This window comes from Mesoplodon bidens (genome assembly GCF_964165515.1).
Source record: "Mesoplodon bidens genome assembly, chromosome: 19".
NCBI lineage: Eukaryota > Metazoa > Chordata > Mammalia > Artiodactyla > Ziphiidae > Mesoplodon > Mesoplodon bidens.
In genome coordinates, this window is record NC_138179.1 from 38,670,361 (window position 1) to 38,688,352 (window position 17,992).

The 17,992-nt window shown below is 58.9% G+C and overlaps 2 protein-coding genes across 4 annotated transcripts; one reads left to right on the top strand and one right to left on the bottom strand.

Annotated features, from left to right (window-relative positions):
• Positions 1-279: 279 nt before the first annotated feature.
• Positions 280-8,451, bottom strand: USH1G (USH1 protein network component sans; the record flags this gene model as incomplete). Of its 3 annotated transcripts, XR_014014027.1 has the most annotated exons (5): positions 8,008-8,451; positions 4,529-5,746; positions 3,399-3,567; positions 792-945; positions 280-406 (listed from the first exon to the last, which is right to left on the bottom strand). XR_014014027.1 is itself a non-coding variant. In XM_081219814.1 (3 exons), exons 1-3 carry the CDS (start codon positions 8,169-8,171, stop codon positions 3,564-3,566), a joined length of 1,386 nt encoding a protein of 461 aa, XP_081075940.1. In that variant the 5' UTR covers positions 8,172-8,451. The 3 variants fall into 3 exon arrangements, 2 of the variants coding, with proteins under 2 accessions (XP_081075940.1, XP_081075941.1); XM_081219814.1 differs by lacking the exons at positions 280-406; positions 792-945 and having other exon boundaries at positions 1,870-3,567; XM_081219815.1 differs by lacking the exons at positions 280-406; positions 792-945; positions 3,399-3,567 and having other exon boundaries at positions 4,525-5,746.
• A 1,195-nt stretch (positions 8,452-9,646) lies between these two features.
• Positions 9,647-17,377, top strand: OTOP2 (otopetrin 2; the record flags this gene model as incomplete). Its single annotated transcript, XM_081219999.1, has 6 exons — positions 9,647-9,965; positions 10,675-10,811; positions 12,176-12,234; positions 12,705-12,838; positions 14,463-15,340; positions 17,207-17,377. 6 exons carry the CDS (start codon positions 9,647-9,649, stop codon positions 17,375-17,377), a joined length of 1,698 nt encoding a protein of 565 aa, XP_081076125.1.
• Between the last annotated feature and the right edge of the window lie 615 nt (positions 17,378-17,992).

Here is a 17,992-nt window from a genome sequence, read left to right on the forward strand (position 1 = left end):
ATGGGTAGCATCATGAGACCTAGTGTCACTTTGCCCACTTGACTGCTCTGTGATCTTTGGCCAGCCCCTTGCCATGCGGCCCCGGTTACTTCATCTGTAAAATGAGAAGTCTGTGGGACTTCCCTGGCGGTCCAGTGGTTAAGACTCCGCGCTTCCACAGCAGGGGGCAGGAGTTCGATCCCTGGCCGGGGAACTAAGATCCTGCATGCTGCCCAGAGCAGCCAAAAAACAAAAGAGAGAGAGAGAAGTCTGTGCCACATACCCGGAGGTCCTTCCTGCCTCTGATTGATTCCACCACTCCCACCTCCATCAAATCGGTAATCTCATTTATGATGTAACTTCACAGCAGTCTAACTAATGCTTCTTAACCTGGGGTCCCCGGACCTCTCCGCACTTCAGGAGCTGTCTGGAATTACAAGGAAAGTTGTATATGAGTGTATATGTATTTCAACGTGCATTTTCCCAGGGCAAGTGTCCATATTGGCACCAGATTCTAATCCCCAAAAGCAAAGAATCATTCATTATTCTAGCTTTTTAGAATTTCCTTAACCCCCATCTAAATTTTTAGGGGGGCAAGTAGACAAAGCTGAGTCCCTACCATGTAAAGTTCTTCCCTTCACTGTGTTTAAAGTACCCTCAGGCTTCCTGGCACCACACCTGCTCCTGCACTCCAGTCTTCTACCCTCCAGCCACACTGACCCATGGAAGCTCCAGCCCCCACTGCTTCCAGTTAGTCTCTGCCTCCACGCTGAAGCTCCGACCTCCTCTATCTTGTCTTTGCGAGTGCTCACCCCCATGTCCTTGCCTGGACCAGCGGTGCCAGGAGGCTGGTCTTTAGTGAGGTAGGTGCAGTGACCAGGACGGCCAGTAGGGGTCGCAGGGCAGAGGAGCCACGAGGAGCGTCCGAGGGCAGAATCTCGAGTCTTTATTGGCCCCCTTGGCAGCCTGGAGGTGAGGAAAGCATGGCAGCAGTCAGGAGGCCTGTGTTCTGGGTCTGGACTTTCCCCTCCATAGGGCTCAGGTTTTCCATCTGTAAAGTGGAGGGAGGTGGCCTAGAATCACTAGATGGTTGCTGGGCAATCTTGCTGCACCAATGTCCTGTGGACATTTCTGATGCTGCTGGAGGGAAGAGGCTGTCTTGAAGTGCCCTTGGCAGAAGCACTTGGCCCAGCAGCCTTAGGGAATGAAACAAAATGACTCCAGGGCCCCTTCCCAGACTTGACTAAGAAAACAGAGCCCCTTGTCGTGCAGCTTAAGGGGAAGTCTTACCCCTGGGAGAAAGGACGGCTCTAAGTAGGGCTGCTGCATGAGCTGCCTGGGGTGATGAGGGAAATGGAGACCCCACTGGAGGCCCCCCAGGGGTGGGCTGGGGCCTTGAGATCGGGGCTCATGGGACCTTGGTGATAGGTGACAGCCTCCTAGTGTACAGCGTCTGCCCATGTCTGGAGAAGCTCAGGGGGACCTGGTGGGAAGGCAGGAAGTGTTGACCTGCCCTCAGCAGCTGCAGTGGACAGGCCTGGACCATCGTCCTCACTCAGCTGCTGGGGGGGTCTCCTGTCCCAGTTCTGAACCCTCCCTCTCCATCAGCTCTAAATTCTGGGTCCAGAGAGAGAGCAAGGTGAAGACTCGGGGATGAGGGAGGGCCCTGCAGAGATGCATGGGGTGGGGGAGTGCCCTACCATCTATCCCAGGACCCCCTCCAAGGAAGAGGGCCAAGTCCTCATAGGCACAAAAAGACCCTCTCCCTCTCCCGCCTCCACCCTCTTGCTTTCTTCACCCTACCCGTCTCCCACCCACAAATGATTAAAACAAGACACAGGCATGACAAGGATGGAGAAGGTTCTCTACAAAAATTATAATGAGCCTGAGGGAGGGGTACCTTGTACAGTGGTGGGAATCGGGGAGCCCGCCCCCCACCCCAGCACTGAGAGAACAGGGAGGGGACTGAGGCCGTACACGGACAGGGAACAGGAAAGAGCAGCACCTGGGGCTCCGGGAAACTCAAGTCGGCACTTGGGGGTGGCCCCAGGCCCAGAGAACGGGGAGAAGGACTGCAGTGGGCTCAGGGTGGCAGTGGCAGGCGGCCAAGCCTTCAGTGTGGGCACAGGGACCACCTCCATCACGCCCCCAGCTCTGAGCAGGTGTGTGCCCAGGGACCCACGCTCAGACAGACACACCAGAGGGAGGCCTGTGGCATTTTGGGGGGGTTCTCTCTCCCCTGCACCAGCCAAGGGGGGACCAGGAAGAAGCTGGGGGCTGTGGCAATGCTCCCGGTAGGAGCTGCTTCCTAAGCTGAAGGACAGGGACGGGGGCACCACTGTTGACAGAGGAGGAAGGGCACATCTGCATGCGGTGTGTATGTGCACACCGTGTGGGCTCCTGAGTGACCCTCCCACGTCCGTGACCTTGGTCTGAGGACCCTCTGAGGCTGGCCTTTCCCCTGGTCTCACCAGCATCACAGAGCAGGGACCCGTGCAGAACTCTCCCCTACCCGCTACCCATGCAGAATCGGGCAGCCACCCAGCTGCTTCCAGACCTTGCCCAGAGCCCTGGGGACCTGGGGACAATCAGCAGTTTAGACTGTCCACATCCTCAGGCTCCCGTGTCCACATGGCAGGACTTGCCCACACGAGGCTGGACACCCAGCCACAACCAGTCTCTGCCTGGTTTGGGCCTGGGAGACTCTGAACCAGTTGGCAGATGCCTTTCCCCAGCCCAGAGATGCCCGCCAAGCCTCGAGGCCATAATACTGTAGCCAGTCGCTCTAGCACCTTGGATCTATTGCCCTGACCCTCTGGGATCCCTGGGGTTGGGGGCACCAGGCTGCACAACCAAGGAGAGAGTGAGTGGAGAAGGACAGGGCAGGGAGGGCGGAGTCAGGCTGGGCCCCACCCCGGGGTAAGCTGGAAGGGCACCAGTCACCCCCACCCCAGCCCAGCCTGGCACTCCAACTCTCCAGCATGGCCAGTGGGAGAAGGACAAGGGGACTGGCCGTGCTTGGGGCAGGGTGGGGACTAAAGCTGGGGCATTTGGCTGAAGAGTCTAGCTGGGAACCTCCTCTCTGGGGTGTACAGCGGGAGGGGAGGCAGCCCAAACTCTTCCTGCACAAAAATGTAGGAGGGGAGTCTCCAGACTGAGCAGACCACAGGACCCGTAGAGGAGGGGTGGGGACAGACAATGGCCCCGGGGCAAGCCATGCCCACTCGCACCACACGCTCCCATCCAGCTCTGATGGGCTGGTCATCTAGTGGCCCCTGCCCTGGCACTGGGGCTGGCCTTCCACGAATGCACACGTGCTTTAGAGCCACTCAGAGAGAGGTGGCTTAGGGGCCCCAGAACCCCTCAGAATTGATGTTCTGAGTCACTCTCTTGGCCTTCCAGGTGCCTCCAGGCCATACCCTCTGCGGCAGAGTGGGGACAGGCTCTCAAGGGAGATGACCGCATGGTCCTCGCTCCCGGGAAGCGGCTGGGGAGCTGCAGGGCTGGCAACTGTGAGGACCTCGTGGTCCCACCGTGGGTGTGGCAACTTGCAACTCTTTTTGGTATGGGGATAGGAGCCCCTGTTATCTGTGGAGAAAGAGACAGAAACAGACCTCAGATAAGGGCCTTTGCAGACAGCATTTTAAGTCAGGACCAAATATTCTGACCACTTACCCTCTCTAGGCAGACTGATGATCAGGGATGGGGACGCTGGCCCCAAACTCTAAACCAGACTTCCTCCCAAACCCACCCCTGCCCAGCCATGCAGGGTAAAGGCCATAGATACCAAAAGGGGGCGGCGGTGTTTGCTGGGCTTGTGGGATGCCAGGATGGAGAGTCAGGGCAGGGATGGGCCAACAGCACTGCCAGTTTGACAGCAGCCTTGGGCTCCCCATGATGGCTTTTTGAACATGACAACTCTGCCCTCAAGGCCACTGTTGGCCCTGTTGGGAGTATCTGCTCATGTTTCTGGTTACAAGGTTCAGGGACCAGTAGGTAAAATATCTGCCTTGAGGGCTTGGGCGTTTGGTGAGATGACTGGCTGCCACACCCTCCATCCCACAGGAGTCACCTTGTCCTCCCTAGGCTCTAGAGCCACACAGACCAGGGATCAGGCCCAGCTCTGCACTGAGCAGCAGCAGGACCATGGGTGAGCTACTCTAAGCCTCTGAACCTCCACTTGCTCACCTGTAAAATGGGGAGGATATAGCCCCTGCACATGAGAGGACTTGTGCAAGGGCAACTCCAGTACCCAGGAGATGGGAGGGCTCAAAATGTCCCGGCTGTGACTACTATGACTACTGGGTCTCATCCATACAAAGACACCCATTTTCCTGCATTTTGACTTCTTCAAAATCGAGGTGCATTTGACATCAGCAATGTACACTGGCAGCTTCTTTTTCCGAATTGGGGGGTAAATACTGGGGCCTCTTGGAATTGACGGCGACCTAGTTATTATCCCCCACCCGAAAAGGCAGACAGATCCACGCCCACCCCAGGGCCTTACAAGCCCTATCTTCCCATCCCCACCGAGGCTCTGGGCACTCACAACTCTGTGTCCTCCAGGGCCGGCGGGCGCTCCAGCGCCTGCCTCCGCCTCCGCACGGCCCCCATGATCTTCTTGCGGGGTCCCAGGGGGACGCTGATGCTGCGGAGGTCGAGGTCTGAGCACAGCATGAGCGCCTCGAGGTCGATCTTCTCCTGCCGCAGGATGGAGGTGAAGCCCTCCATGTGCAGGGAGGCCAGGAACGTCTCCAGCGGGCTCGTCTCGGGCTCCAGGTCCTCATCCAGGCCCAAGTCCAGCTCGTCCCAGGGCAGCTCCTCCCCGCAGCTGCGGTCCTGCAGGCTGTTGGCACTGCCCAGGCTGTCGTCGTCGAGGCTGGGGGAGCTCTGAAGCCGACCCCGCGGCGTGCCCGCGCCGTCCAGCGCCGCGTCCTCGCGGCCCAGGCCGTGCAGCCCGCTGCTCAGGTAGTTCCTGCGGAACACCATGGTGCCCAGGCCCGGGCGGGTAAACAGGGAGTCGTGGCCTGAGTCGGTGCTGACCTCCGAGCGCGCAGGCTCGGCCGCCAGTGTGGCACGGGAGACGCTGTCTTCGTCGGAGAGGAACATGTCCCGGAGCGGGGCGCGGCCCCACTCCTTGGGGTTGGCGTAGGTGCCCTGGCGCACAAACATCACGTCACTGCCCAGCTGCAGGCCCGAGAGCGAGCGCACGCTCTTGCGGCCGTCCTCGGAGATCTTGAAGGTGCCTTCGCCGCCCTGCTTGCGCCGCTCCAGCTTCTTCTGGATCTTGGTCTTGCCCTTGGCGGTGCCGTGCAGCGTGGCCTGCGAGTAGGGCAGGTGGCTGCCGAGCGCCAGATGCTGCAGACGGCGGCTCAGGGTGCTGGACGTGAGGCTGGAGAAGCTGAGCGTGTCCGAGCGCTCGGCCAGCTCGCGCCGGTAGCGCCGTTCCATGCGCTCGTGGTGCTTGCGCTGCATCTTGGCGCACTCGCGGATGCGCCGCTCCGCCTCGCGGAAGGCCTTGTCCTTCAGCTTGCCCACCAGCTTGGGATTGAGGCTGCTCTGCTTGGCCGCGATAGAGTCCAGGTAGCGCACGCATTCCATGTGGCCCTTCATGGCGGCCATGTCCAGCGGCGTGTGGTAGTCGTTGTCCAGGCACCAGATGTTGGCCCCGAAGGACACCAGGAAGGAGAGGCAGTGCAGGTGGCCATTGGAAGCTGCCAGGTGCAGGGGCGTGTTGCCCCAGATGTCACACTTGTCCGGGTCACCCCTGCAGGGAGGACACGCGGGGAGGGGTGATGAGCCATCGCAAGCTCAGGCAGGCAGGCAGTCGGCAGCGGCTGCCGGGGGTGGAGCGCCCAGCCTGGATGAGCTTCCCCACAGGCACACCAGAGGGACTCGACGGCCCGAGATCTCTCCTCTGACTCCGGGAGACACGCAGCCCGGAGCCTCCGGGCGCAGCTCGAGCGAGCCCAGGGTTAAAGATGGCTCCAGGCTCGCAGTGGGTGGGGCGACAGAGAAGGCGGGGCCGGGGCGGGGCCTTCCCCAAGAGAACTGAGGGCTGGGAATCTCAGGGGATAAATATTTAATGCCCAGAGAGAAAGGAGTGAATTATTCATGGGGCCCGGCGGGGAGCTGGCCCAGAGAGGTGGTGGGCCAGGGCCGAGTCTGGGTCTCTAGGCAGGCACGGCGGTGAGTGTGACTGCCAGTGCAGGAGTGACCGAAAAAGAGGACGAGAGGGTCGTGTGTGCCGGGCCTGAGCCCTGGGGGAGTGTGTGAAGGTGCGTGCCTGCGTGTCGCCGGGCACGGCCACGTCTGCAGGGAGCAGGGCCAGGCCTGGCAAGGCCGCGTGTGAGAGCAGGTGTCGGGTCTTGGCCTGGGCCAGGAGGGGAGCATGGGGGCAGCCAGGACTGGAGGGGAGGGGAAGGGCAGCCTGCAGCCTGGGCCCAGCTGCCCTCCCCTCCCGGGGCGGCCCCATCTTCGGGAGCCCTGTGAGGCGGCTAGCTCGGGCAGGTCCAAGGGACCCACGCAGCCCCCTCCAACACCCTCCGCACCAGACTGTGCCCCCCTTGGGCACCCTCCCCCTGGCTCTCCTCCAAGCTTGCGCCTCCCTCAGGGACCTAGCTCAGGCCCTCTGCCCCACTCTAATGAGGGGGCCACCCCGCAGGGCTGAAGGAAGAATCACTTCATTGTCTCAGCAGCTCCTGCCCACACTCCCCAGCCCCCCACCCCCGCATTCTCCTCCCCACTTCCCTTACTGGTCTTCAAGTCCTTTGAGACAGGAGCTACTGGGCGTCTGGCCCACACCCCATCAAGCACCAACCCTCACCCTCTGTAGGAGCTGGGGGGGGGTTGGTGCACCAAGGGGGGCCCCCTAGTCCCCTCCTCCCACGAATCTCTCCAAGGGGGGAGCAGGATGGCAGATCACTGTGTGACCTCTTTGCATGGACAGGGGCCAGGACAGGGGCCAGTCTCGGCGTCTTGGAACATGGTTCCACTGCCTGATCTTAGGGGCTGCTTCCACCTGTTGCTGGGCCCGGGGAGCAGCTGTGGAGGGAGGGCAAAGGGGGGTTCCCCACCTACTCCATGCTCAAACCACAGGCCAGCTCCTGGCACCAGGCCAGCTGGGCCCCTTTCCCTCCACCATGATTTCCCAGGGCCTGAGATGTTCATGTAAACCCTCCTGGGGCATCTCGTACATCCCTTTTCCTTGTCCAGGCCTCCCTGGTCCCCAGGTCAACCTGACTTCTCTTTACTAAACCGCTGGGGCTGGCAAGTTGTCCACAGGGTCATTCAGCCGTAGGGAGCCCATGTCAGTGGCCCTGGACGTCACATTCCTCAACTGCTACTTCCTAACCCCTTCCCTGGCCCTGACACCTGGATTCAATGCCCACTCGTCCCCCAGACAACTCCAAAGGGAGGGTGATGGAGCCCGTGGTGGGGGAGGGGCACAGAGGGAGTTAATGGAGTGGCTGAACCGAGTGGCATTTGGCACTGTGGACAGTGCCCACAAGTCCCAGGGATGAGCAGGGAGAGAGCTGTGTGGAATCCAGTGTGTGGGGAGGTGTGGCCGCCGGCTGGACCCCTTGGACCACAGGCTGGGGGTGGGCAGTGAAGAGCTTCTCCTTTCCCAGCCCCCCTTGCGCCCCCTCTGAGGCTTCTGCTCTTTCTCTCCGGGTCTCACTATGCCCTTCACTCTTGCTTCCCGGTGATACCACCCAGGAGATCCCTCTCACCTTCTCCTCACTCTGAAGCCCCTCCCACAATCATGGACCCCCAAGTCCCAGTCCCTCTCCTCCTAGCCCCACATCCAGGTCACAAATGTCACAGGCCTCAGTTTGTTTCCTCCTCCCACGACTGCCAATCTCCAAGGTTCCACCTTAGGGTCTGTCCTAGGGAAGAGGGTGGCACAGCGGAGTGGTTGGGGGGAGATGCCATGGAGTTGGGGGGTGGTGTCTCAGGGGCCTAGAGCGGCCCTGAGACTCTCAGTCCTCCCCGGCGGGGCTTGGGCGGGGACAGTGGGGTACTCACCCTCGACTCACGATGAGGCGCAGTGACTCCAGGTTGCCGTGGTAAGCAGCCCAGAGGGTGGGGGTCATGCCATCCTCGTCGGGGGCGTTCAGCTCCTTCCTGGTGGCCTCCTTGAGGAGTTCCAGGTAGCCGTCCCGAGCCGCCCGGTGGTACTGGTCGTTCATGGCGCCTGACTTGGACGGGGCGGGCAGGGGACACAGGGAAATGCCCCCCGCGGGGGAGGGCGGCGGGGTTAGAGCTGAGGCATGGGGTTGGGGGAGGGGGCCGGGCAGGGGCCGGGGCCGCCAGCCCCCGCCGCCGCAGACAGAGGATGCGGAGCGCCAGAGCCGCCGCTACTCGGACATCTGAGCCGCTCAGCGGGCGGGGAAGGTAGGGGGAGGATCTCCCGCTGCCCAGGCCGCCCCGGGCTGCCCCTGGGTCCTAAACTCCCTGCTCCTGAGCACACCGGGCCCGGCCTCTCTCCAAAAGTGCCCACCCCAGCGTCCCGCCCCGTGAGACCCAGTCTGGGGACAGTCCGAGGTCTGTCTTCGCTAGAGCCGCGGCGCTGCGGCCCCCGAAGTCTCTAAGCGTCAAGGGAACGGGCCAAGGGCTGGGGAGGGATGTCTGAGGGCAGTCCTGACCCCTTGGACAATGGGCCTAAGAGAGTTATGAGGACCGACCGCCAGACCGTCAGCGATCGGGATTCGGCTGTCCCGGCTGCCAGTTTCGCGAGAGGTGGGCCAGCCGCGCTCCAGCAGGAGGCGCTAGAAGACTGGCCGAGAACTTCGTACGCAAGTCCGACTGGGCAGCATCCAGCGCAGCAGGGACCAGGGGAAGGGATAGAGGAAGAGAGAACTTGGATCACTGTGAGGGTGTCGGGGAAGGGGCATTAGGGTCCTGATCTTGGGGCAGCAGCAGCAGAGCCCAAAATTACAGGGCCGCGGGGACTGGGAGGGCGTCGGGTTGCCTGCGGGCCCTTGGGGCGTCTGTTGAGCGTCAGCCCTCAGGGCTCTGGGCGTCAGGAGAGCGGGGCTCCAGGGCGCGCTGGGCGCCGGGGGCGGGGTGCCCGCTGGGTGCCGCAGTGCCGGGCCGCGCCCGAGGCTGGCTGCGCCGAGGTGACAGGGCAGCTGGGGAGGGGGCGCCTCTTAACGGGTAAATATAAATCTCACCTTGTCTGCCTCCGCACGCTCTTCCCTAAATTCAGCCCGGGAAAAAGATGGATCATGTGAGTGGGACTGAGAGGTTTATGGAGCTGAGCTCCCGCGGCTGTAAATCACCCTGCCCTCCCCGGTATAAAGCGCCCGTCCATCCCGGCGTTAGAAAGAGGACACACTCGCCGCCCCCTGGCCGCCAGCTCAGCGCGGACTCCCGGACCAGCCAGGTGGGTGCCCCTGGCTAGCCGGCCGACGGATCTGGGGAGTGAGAACCTTGGACGGGGTCCGACGGGGCTGCAGCCGCTTCTCTTTTCCTCCCGTCGAGCGCGAGACCGGCATAGTGGGCTTTTCTCTTCCCCTTCCCAGCGCTTCCTTCACCCCCCGCAGCCCTCGCCCCTCGGGTCCCCAGATCTAGGGATAAGATGGAGGGCTCTCGAGGCTGACCTGGGGTCCTGTCTGCTCCTCCCCGACAGTGACCCCTCCAACCTCCTCCAGTCGCCTCTGTCATGGCTGAGGAGCTGCCCACGGGCGCCAAGGAGAGCCCGCCGGCACCGCGGGCAGCGCCCCGCGAGGTGTGGAAGAAGGGCGGCCGCCTGCTGTCCGTGCTGCTGGCCGTGAACGCGCTGCTCCTAGCCTGCACGCTCATCAGCGGCGGCGCCTTCAACAAGGTGGCGTTGTACGACACCGACGTGTTCGCCCTGCTCACCACCATGATGCTGCTGGCTGTGCTCTGGATCCTCTTCTACCTCTTTCGCACCGTGCGCCGCCCTGACACCGACGCCGTCCCCTACCGGGACGCGCACGCGGGCCCCATCTGGCTCCGAGGTGCCAGGGGAGGTGTAGGCGGAGGTGGGGTGGCCCAGGCGGGGAGCTGGAGGCTGGGGCTCCCGCAGGAATTGATGGGTGCCCTTCGAGGTAGACCGGTGAGAAGTCCCCACCCCCCAAGGCTAGATGTGTCTGAGGGTGAGGTGAGCTGTGACTGAGGGAGAAGAGGGAAGGAAAGAGTCCTGGAAGAGGGATGAAGAGAGGGATGGAGTGGAACTTCTCTGCCCTTTCTAAAGATTGAAAGAGGGTGGCCATGGAAGAGACTTTGATGGAGGGCAGAAAACAGATGACAGCTGCAGTTGAAAGAGCCCTTCCCCTTATCTATGCAGCCCCAAAGGGATGGGGGCTCAATAGGACATCCATCCATCCACCCACTCAATCACACACTCATCCTTCCATCCACCCATTCATCATCCACCTATCCATCCACCCATTCACCATCCACCTATCCACCCACCCATCCTTCCATCCACCCATTCATCATCCACCTATCCATCCACCCATCCTTCCATCCACCTATCCATCCACCCATCCTTCCATCCACCCATTCATCATCCACCTATCCATCCACCCATCCTTCCATCCATCTTCTCACTTACCCCATTCATCCATCCACCCACCCAATCATCCAACTATTTGGCCATCCATCCTCAAATATGTAATCATTTTCTCCTGCCACTCTGATCCACCCCCCGCCCCTCATTCCCAGGTGGGCTGGTGCTGTTTGGGATCTGCACTCTCGTCATGGATGTCTTCAAGACCGGCTACTACTCCAGTTCCTTTGAGTGCCAGTCAGCCATCAAAATCCTGTACCCTCTCACCCAGGCTGTGTTTGTCATTGTCCAGGTGGGTGGGAGGAGTGTCCTGGAGTGTGGTGGGAAAGAGCCCACACGTGGCATGGAGTCAGGAGATCTGAGCTCCACTCCACTTCTGCGCTGAGCAATCGATTAGGGTGGGGATAGGACTGTAGTGCAGATCACGTGAGTCCATAAATCTGGAAGCACTTGGTAATGAAGTAATATCCAAATGTGAGTGCCTACTTAGGGGCCCAGCGATTTCATTTCAACTTAAGCAGTGCCAATAGTTGACACCTAGGAGGTGTCAGTTGTGGCAGCTGCTCTGTCTCCTGCAACCTGACCTGCCCTCCTTGGGTGCCCATAGAGGGCATCAGTCTCAGCTCAGCATCCTGCTGTGGGCATGGCCAGTTTGGCCACAGCCATGTCCCCTATATTCTGTATTTTTTCAGGAACTAGGGTATCCTGTATATGGGATTTTTCAAACAACTTCATTTTTTTTATTTGTTGCATGAATAACACTTGAAAAGATCTGATTGAGCTAAGCCAGGACATGGGACCCGAACCCTCCCCAGCCCAGAATGACCACGTGTATGTTTCCCTCTCTTGAAACAGCATCCCTACTGCCCAGGTTTCCACAATTTAACACATTTATGACTTTGGCATTTATATAGTTTTAAGTTTACATTTTCTGACTTTAAAGAATGCTCAGGGGCTTCCCTGGTGGTGCAGTGGTTGAGAGTCCGCCTGCCGATGCAGCGGACACGGGTTCGTGCCCTGGTCCGGGAAGATCCCACATGTCGTGGAGCGGCTAGGCCCATGAGCCGTGGCCACTGGGCCTGCGCGTTCGGAGCCTGTGCTCCTCAGCGGGAGAGGCCACAACAGTGAGAGGCCCACGTACTGCAAAAAAAAAAAAAAAAAAAAAAAAGAATACTCAGGCAAAATGGAAATACAGACACCCCAACATCAATAAACACCACAGCAAGGATTTGTGGGCAGCCAGGTGAGAGCGAGGACTTGCAGGGCAACAAAGGATGAGGATGAGGCAGGGATAGTGCCAGAGAGAGCTGAGAAGCCCCTTAGATTCTTTCTGAGGCTGGCCTTGCTCCCAGGAATAAATAACTAGGCAGTCAAAACTCCACCCTACAAAGAAACAGAAAACAAACACCAAGCCCAGAGAGTTTACAGGTGGCATTTTGCAAACTTCAAAAGAACAGAGAACTGTTTTGTACAAATCGCTCCAGAGAATAGAAAGAGAGAAAAGCTCACGTCTCACTTTGTAAAGCTGAAATAAACTCGATCACGTAGTAGGAGGGCTCTTGAGGTGGTAAGAACATAGCGCTGGGCATGGACCTGGGCGCTCGGGGTTGAGCCCGTCTGCAGAGTAGATGACCCCACCACTCTCTCTCATCACAGACTTACTTTCTCTGCAACTCCGCTAAAGACTGTGTTCACACCCACCTGGACCTGACTCGGTGAGTGCCTGCTCCTTGTCTGTGGCTCAGTGTCCATGCCCAGGGGCTGGGCTCACCTGGCATGAGATGAGCGCTTCCCAACCTGGGGCATGGGTCCTCTTTCTGCCCCCAGGTGGGGTCTCAGCCAAGGCCCCCTGGCTTTGTCAGCCTGATTTCCACCACCCTCTGCTGGAGGTTTTGGGGGATGTGCTTGGTGAGATGGCGTATGTAATGTACAGATGTCCTTTCCCCAAAGAGAGGGACCAGCCATGGCCTGAACCCCATGACACCCCCAGCCCTCTTTTGGAAGGCATCTCAGCCAGGCTAACTGTTCCTTCCAAACTCAGCTTCCCTGTTCACACAGGGGTCTGCCTGCTTTCTTGCTTCTCAGCACCATCTCCCAGGAGAGCATCCCCAGCTCTCCACCATGCCGGGGACCCAAAATGAGCCGAAGACTCTCACTGGCCTCTTTGCTCTCCCTCCCCAAACAGATGTGGTCTCATGTTCACACTCACCACCAACCTGGCCATCTGGATGGCAGCCGTGGTGGATGAATCGGTGCACGAGGCCCATTCCCTCAGCAGTTCTCACGGCAACACCAGCCATAGCCGCCTCGCTCTGGACTGTGAGTGCTCACTTCAGATTAACCCTGGTCCCGTGGCAGCCAGGCCTCGGGCTGGGTGCTTTGTGGACTTGTAGAGGGCATGGAGGCAAAGGTGGAGGCCAGGGACCTCCCCCTGCCCCAGGCCATGCCTCTGAAGAAGTTTAGATGTGGGTGACCCAGGAGGAAGAGTACAGGGGAGCATTTTTTCATCCTGGACGGTACAGCCTTGGCCCCACTGTCCAGGTCTCCGTCCCACCAAAGAAGGGATTCATGCTCCAGGAAGAAAGGGCAAGAGTGATCAAGGTAGAAACAGGGTAAGGGAGGCAGGGTGGCTCAATGGTGGAAGTGTGGGATCAGAAGGGAGTGCCTGACAAGGAGGAGAAGGTAGAAGTAATCATCGCAATAACGATAGTGACAATTCTCTGAGCTCTATATGTCAGGCACTGTGCCAAGGGTCTTAAGCACCATCTTACTTAACTCTTGCAACCTCCCTGTGAGATGGGTACTATTAGTATTCCCATGTTATGGATACAGAAACTAAGGCATCGAGAGGTTAAGTAGCTTACCCAAGGTCACAGAGCTTGAAATTGGAGAACTACGGTTGAAATCCATCTTTGCTTTGAAACAGTATGCTATGCTGAAGAAGAATGAGCCCACAGTTCCCCTGGTCCTGGTTCTCTGGACTTCTCTAGCCCCCACTCCCCCCACCACCACCAGCCAGGATCAGACTAGATGACCAAATCCACCTGGACATTGCCGGAATACACATGCACACCCAGTATGGGAGGGTCCAGGAATGGAAAGCATGGCTCCAGGCCTACAGGAGATCCCAGCCCAGCAGGACTGAAAAGGGCCACTCTCCACATACAGAGGGGTCCTGAGGATGGTTAAACCCAGCCCAGGGAGGTGGGCGACCTTACATGCTAGGGCTGCAGGGTGCAGAGAGGTACCTGCCTCAGGGGTGAGGGTCACGTCATTTGTGTCAGCTCTGCCATCACAAGCCACTTTCTCTGAGTGAGCCTCAGTTCCTTCTTCTGCAAGACCAGCTGAGATAGTTCTGGGGATCAAAAGAGCTGTCTGCCAAGGTCCGAGGAATTCTACAGAGCAGAGCACACTCTGGATGCAGGATGAGATTCCCATCAGTATGGTACAAACCAAAGTGACAGGAGGTCACGGTCGAGACCTGGGCACAGCAGCTGCTTTCTGGCTGAAGCAGATGCTGGGGAGAGCTGCGAGGCAGCTTGAATTTTAGGGGTTGCCAAGTGGGCCACCTTCTATTAGGACCAGAGCTTTGCCTATCTTGGGCAGCCAGAGGTCATTACTTGTGGGGAAGGGTTGGGAGTGTTTTTCTGCAGGAATGGGACAGGATGAAGTGGGCAACTCTGCAGTTCAGAATTTTTTTTTCTTAATCGAGCCCTAGCTAGGGTTTACTGGTGTGTCCCACAGTTTCTGGCACATAGTAGGCGCTCAATAAATATCTGTGGCATGAACGAATGTGCCAGGCCCTGTGAAGGCATTTGGAATACAGTGGTGATGGATAGCAACCCTGCCCTTCCAAAGGTCACAGTCTAGGGGTGAGGTTCTTCAGGTGGGGGCCTCCAGGAAGGTGGGAGGGCAGTGCAGCTCCACGCCCCCCTCTCCACAGTGCAGCGTGTGGGCAGCCCAGTCGGAGAAGACTGCTCCTGCAACACGGCCATCTGCCAGATCTTCCAGCAGGGCTACTTGTACCTGTACCCCTTCAACATCGAGTACAGCCTCTTTGCTTCCACCATGCTCTACGTCATGTGGAAGAATGTGGGCAGGCTGCTGGCCTCCTCTACCCATGGCCACAGCCACACCCCATCCCTGCTCAGCCTCTTCCGGGAGACCTTTTTTGCCGGCCCGATCCTGGGCCTGTTGCTCTTCATCATGGGGCTGGCCGTCTTCATCGTCTACGAGGTCCAGCTGAGTGGGGAGAGGGGCCGCGCCCAGCAGGCCCTGGTCATCTACTACAGCTTCAACATCGTCTGTCTGGGGCTCATGACCTTGGTCAGCCTGAGTGGCTCAGTCATCTACCGTTTTGACCACCGGGCCATGGACCACCGTAAGAACCCCACGCGCAGCCTGGACGTGGCTCTGCTGGTGGGTGCCGCCCTGGGCCAGTACGCCATCTCCTACTACTCTATCGTGGCTGCAGTGGCGAGCACACCCAGGGAGCTGCTGGCGGGGCTCAGCCTGGCCCATGCTCTGCTCATGATCGCCCAGCACACCTTCCAGAACGTTTTCATTGTTGAGAGCCTCCACCGGGCTCCCCCCGGGGCTGAGCCTCATGGTACTCCCCACAAGGTGCCCTGCCACGGCCTCACCTTTGCCAGCCTGGACACCCTCCACACCCTGCCTGCCTGCCCACCCACCCCCAGGCTGGCTGGCCCCAGCCCAGCAGGACCTCAGGGAGCAGTGAGCATCATCTCGGCCCCCAGGGGCCACTGGAGATGCCGGTGCTTGAAGGACATTTCTCTGTTTCTCCTGCTCTGCAACATCATCGTGAGTAACTGGGCAGAGACGGGGGTGGGCTGGGAGGAAGAGAAGGCCGAGGAAAGGTGCTCTTTCAGGTTTGTTCACTTGGTCCTCTCTGTCTTGCCCCCCAGCCCACTCGAGCATCATCTGGCTCTCTAGGAAAGGAGCAGGTGCAGGGAGAGTCAGGTGCAGCCCCGGGGGCGAACAGCATCTCAGGGCGCACAGGGAGAATGAGATCCCGGCATTCTGGCATCTAGGCAGGCAGAGCTGGAGGGGTCTTAGGGGATGCTGACGTGAGGGCTGGGAGGAGGTGAAACGGAGCTGAGTGGGGGCCCTTGCTCCCAGGTGGGAGGTGGGACTGTTCCCGGGACCTTGTGACCAGCCTGCTTCTTAGAATAATCGGAGCAGCGACAGGAAGTGGCAGAGACCAGCATACGCGTGAGGAGTCTGTCAGCAGAGTGCAGTGGCGGGCTGGCCGGGAGGGGAGCATCCACAACAGCCGCCCCCTCCCCGGCGATTCAGCAAAGCCCCTTTCCAAGAGGAACTCCTCTGTAGAGCAGCAGACTTCACCCAATACAAATATACATCCTGTACGAGAACACTCTTTGTGAAGGTGCATCTCAACAGAGAAATACTCCTAGTGTAGCTCCAACCTAATAGAGAAAGGCCCCAGTGTAGCTATAATCCCCAGGAGGGAAATCTCTTAACAGAGAAACATGGACGCCTGTGAGTACATCCCAAAGAGAGAGCACACCTCAGTGAAGTTTTGCTCGATGTAAAGACAGTCCTTTTAGCTATAACCTTTGATAGAAAATACCCCTAATATAGAAAACAGCCTTAATGTGGGTATATCCCAATATAGAACACATCTCCAGAGGGATTCCACCCCAGTGGGTCTACATGAAATACACGCCCCTAATTGAGGCGCATTCCTGGTGAAGTCCCCACTGCCAATATTGCCCCTCCTACAGGTAAAAAAAAAAAAAAAAAAAAAAAAAAGAGTAGTCACCCATCTCTGACCTACCAGTAGAAGCAATAAAGCTCAAAACCTCCTCCTGTCTCGGGCCACCTTTGGTGTGGCTCCCAGCCTCGGCCCCCCCTCATCTTCTCCCAAGGCCGAGCCTACAGGCTGGGAGTCACCTGGGAGGCCGTTTTGCTCCAGGTATCTGAGCCTGGATCAGCTCTGAGGGCATCATCTCCAACTCCTTCATTTTATAGGATAGAAGCAGGCTCAGATTTGGGCTGTGATGTGTCCAAGGATGTGATACATTTGCGGTGGGGAAAGGGGGGTTAGCCTAGAAGCCTTTATTCTTTGCCTCACACCCCATACGTGAACTATCTGAGCTCATAGTGAGGGATGAAGCAGGATTCCAGCTTCAACTTCCTCCCAGACCTGGGAAGGGGGTGGGGTGCGGGGCCAGAGCTGGAGAGCAGAGCTCATAGGGGGCAGGGCTGGGGGAGCCTTCTGGCAGGATCCTGAACCCCTGCCCTGGGCCTGTCTGATTCTACCATCACCACCCTGCACACATCTCTCCAGGAGAGAGCTACTGATTTAGCCATTTATTCCAAATTCTCACAGCATCTATTGAGACTTCTTCTCCCCTTCCCCAGTCCCACAAGTGGGCCATACTGAGCGTGGGAGATGTGATCACAGGCGGAGCCCTAGGCTGGGGGGCAGGCAAGTTCAGTTGGGCACATTTATTGAGCTCCTTAGTGAGTGCCAGGCCCTGCCCAAGATGCTCGAGGTCCCCACTCAGCAACACGCAGCCCTCAATGTCCACAAAACCAGAGGGCTGGGACCCCCATCCTGCCCCCACCCCACCCAGCAAAGTCCACGGAATGACCCACTGGCACGAGTCCGGGCCAGGTCCTGACACCCCTTTGTCCCCACAGCTGTGGATCATGCCTGCCTTCGGGGCCCGCCCTCACTTCAGCAACACCATGGAGGTGGACTTCTATGGCTACTCCCTCTGGGCAGCCATCGTCAACATCTGCCTGCCCTTTGGCATCTTCTACCGCATGCATGCTGTCTCCAGCCTGCTGGAGGTCTACATGCTGTCCTGAAGCCCCACTAGAGACATGGGGAGGAGGGGCTCAGCTCATGCACCCACCCAGAGATCCCCGGGGAATGAATCCCAGGCTGGCAGTCACTATGCCACGTAACTACCCATTCCCCCCCGCCGGCCTCAGAGTGGAATTTTCACAAAAGTTATTTTTCCAGGATGAGTTTTTAAATCACAATCAGGACATGCATATCCCTGGGGCATGGGGCAAGCGGGGGAGGAGGACCTCTCCCTGCACCCTTTCTAGGACCAGGCAAGATCTGGAAGTGTCCTAGACTCTAGCTCCACCCCTACCCCAGCCCCGTGCCCTGGCCAGTGCTGCCCCCTGGAGCTGGAAACCAATAAACCTGATGTTCTCCCTGCCCCACCCTGTGCCCACTTCGTGTCTCAGCCGCCACATCTAAGATGATCACAGGAGGGGGTCTTGGGGTCGGAGCTGCAAGGGCCCCTGGAGATATTCAGGTCTCAGGCTTTTCTGTGGGTGAGCCAAGTCTGAGTCACAGACTAGTTACAGACTCGTACCGGGGTGGCTGGGAGGGGCTGGGTGGAGTACCCAGGCTGCCACCTTCCTCTTCGCTTTATCCTCAGGTGACATATACATTTTTTAATGTGTTCC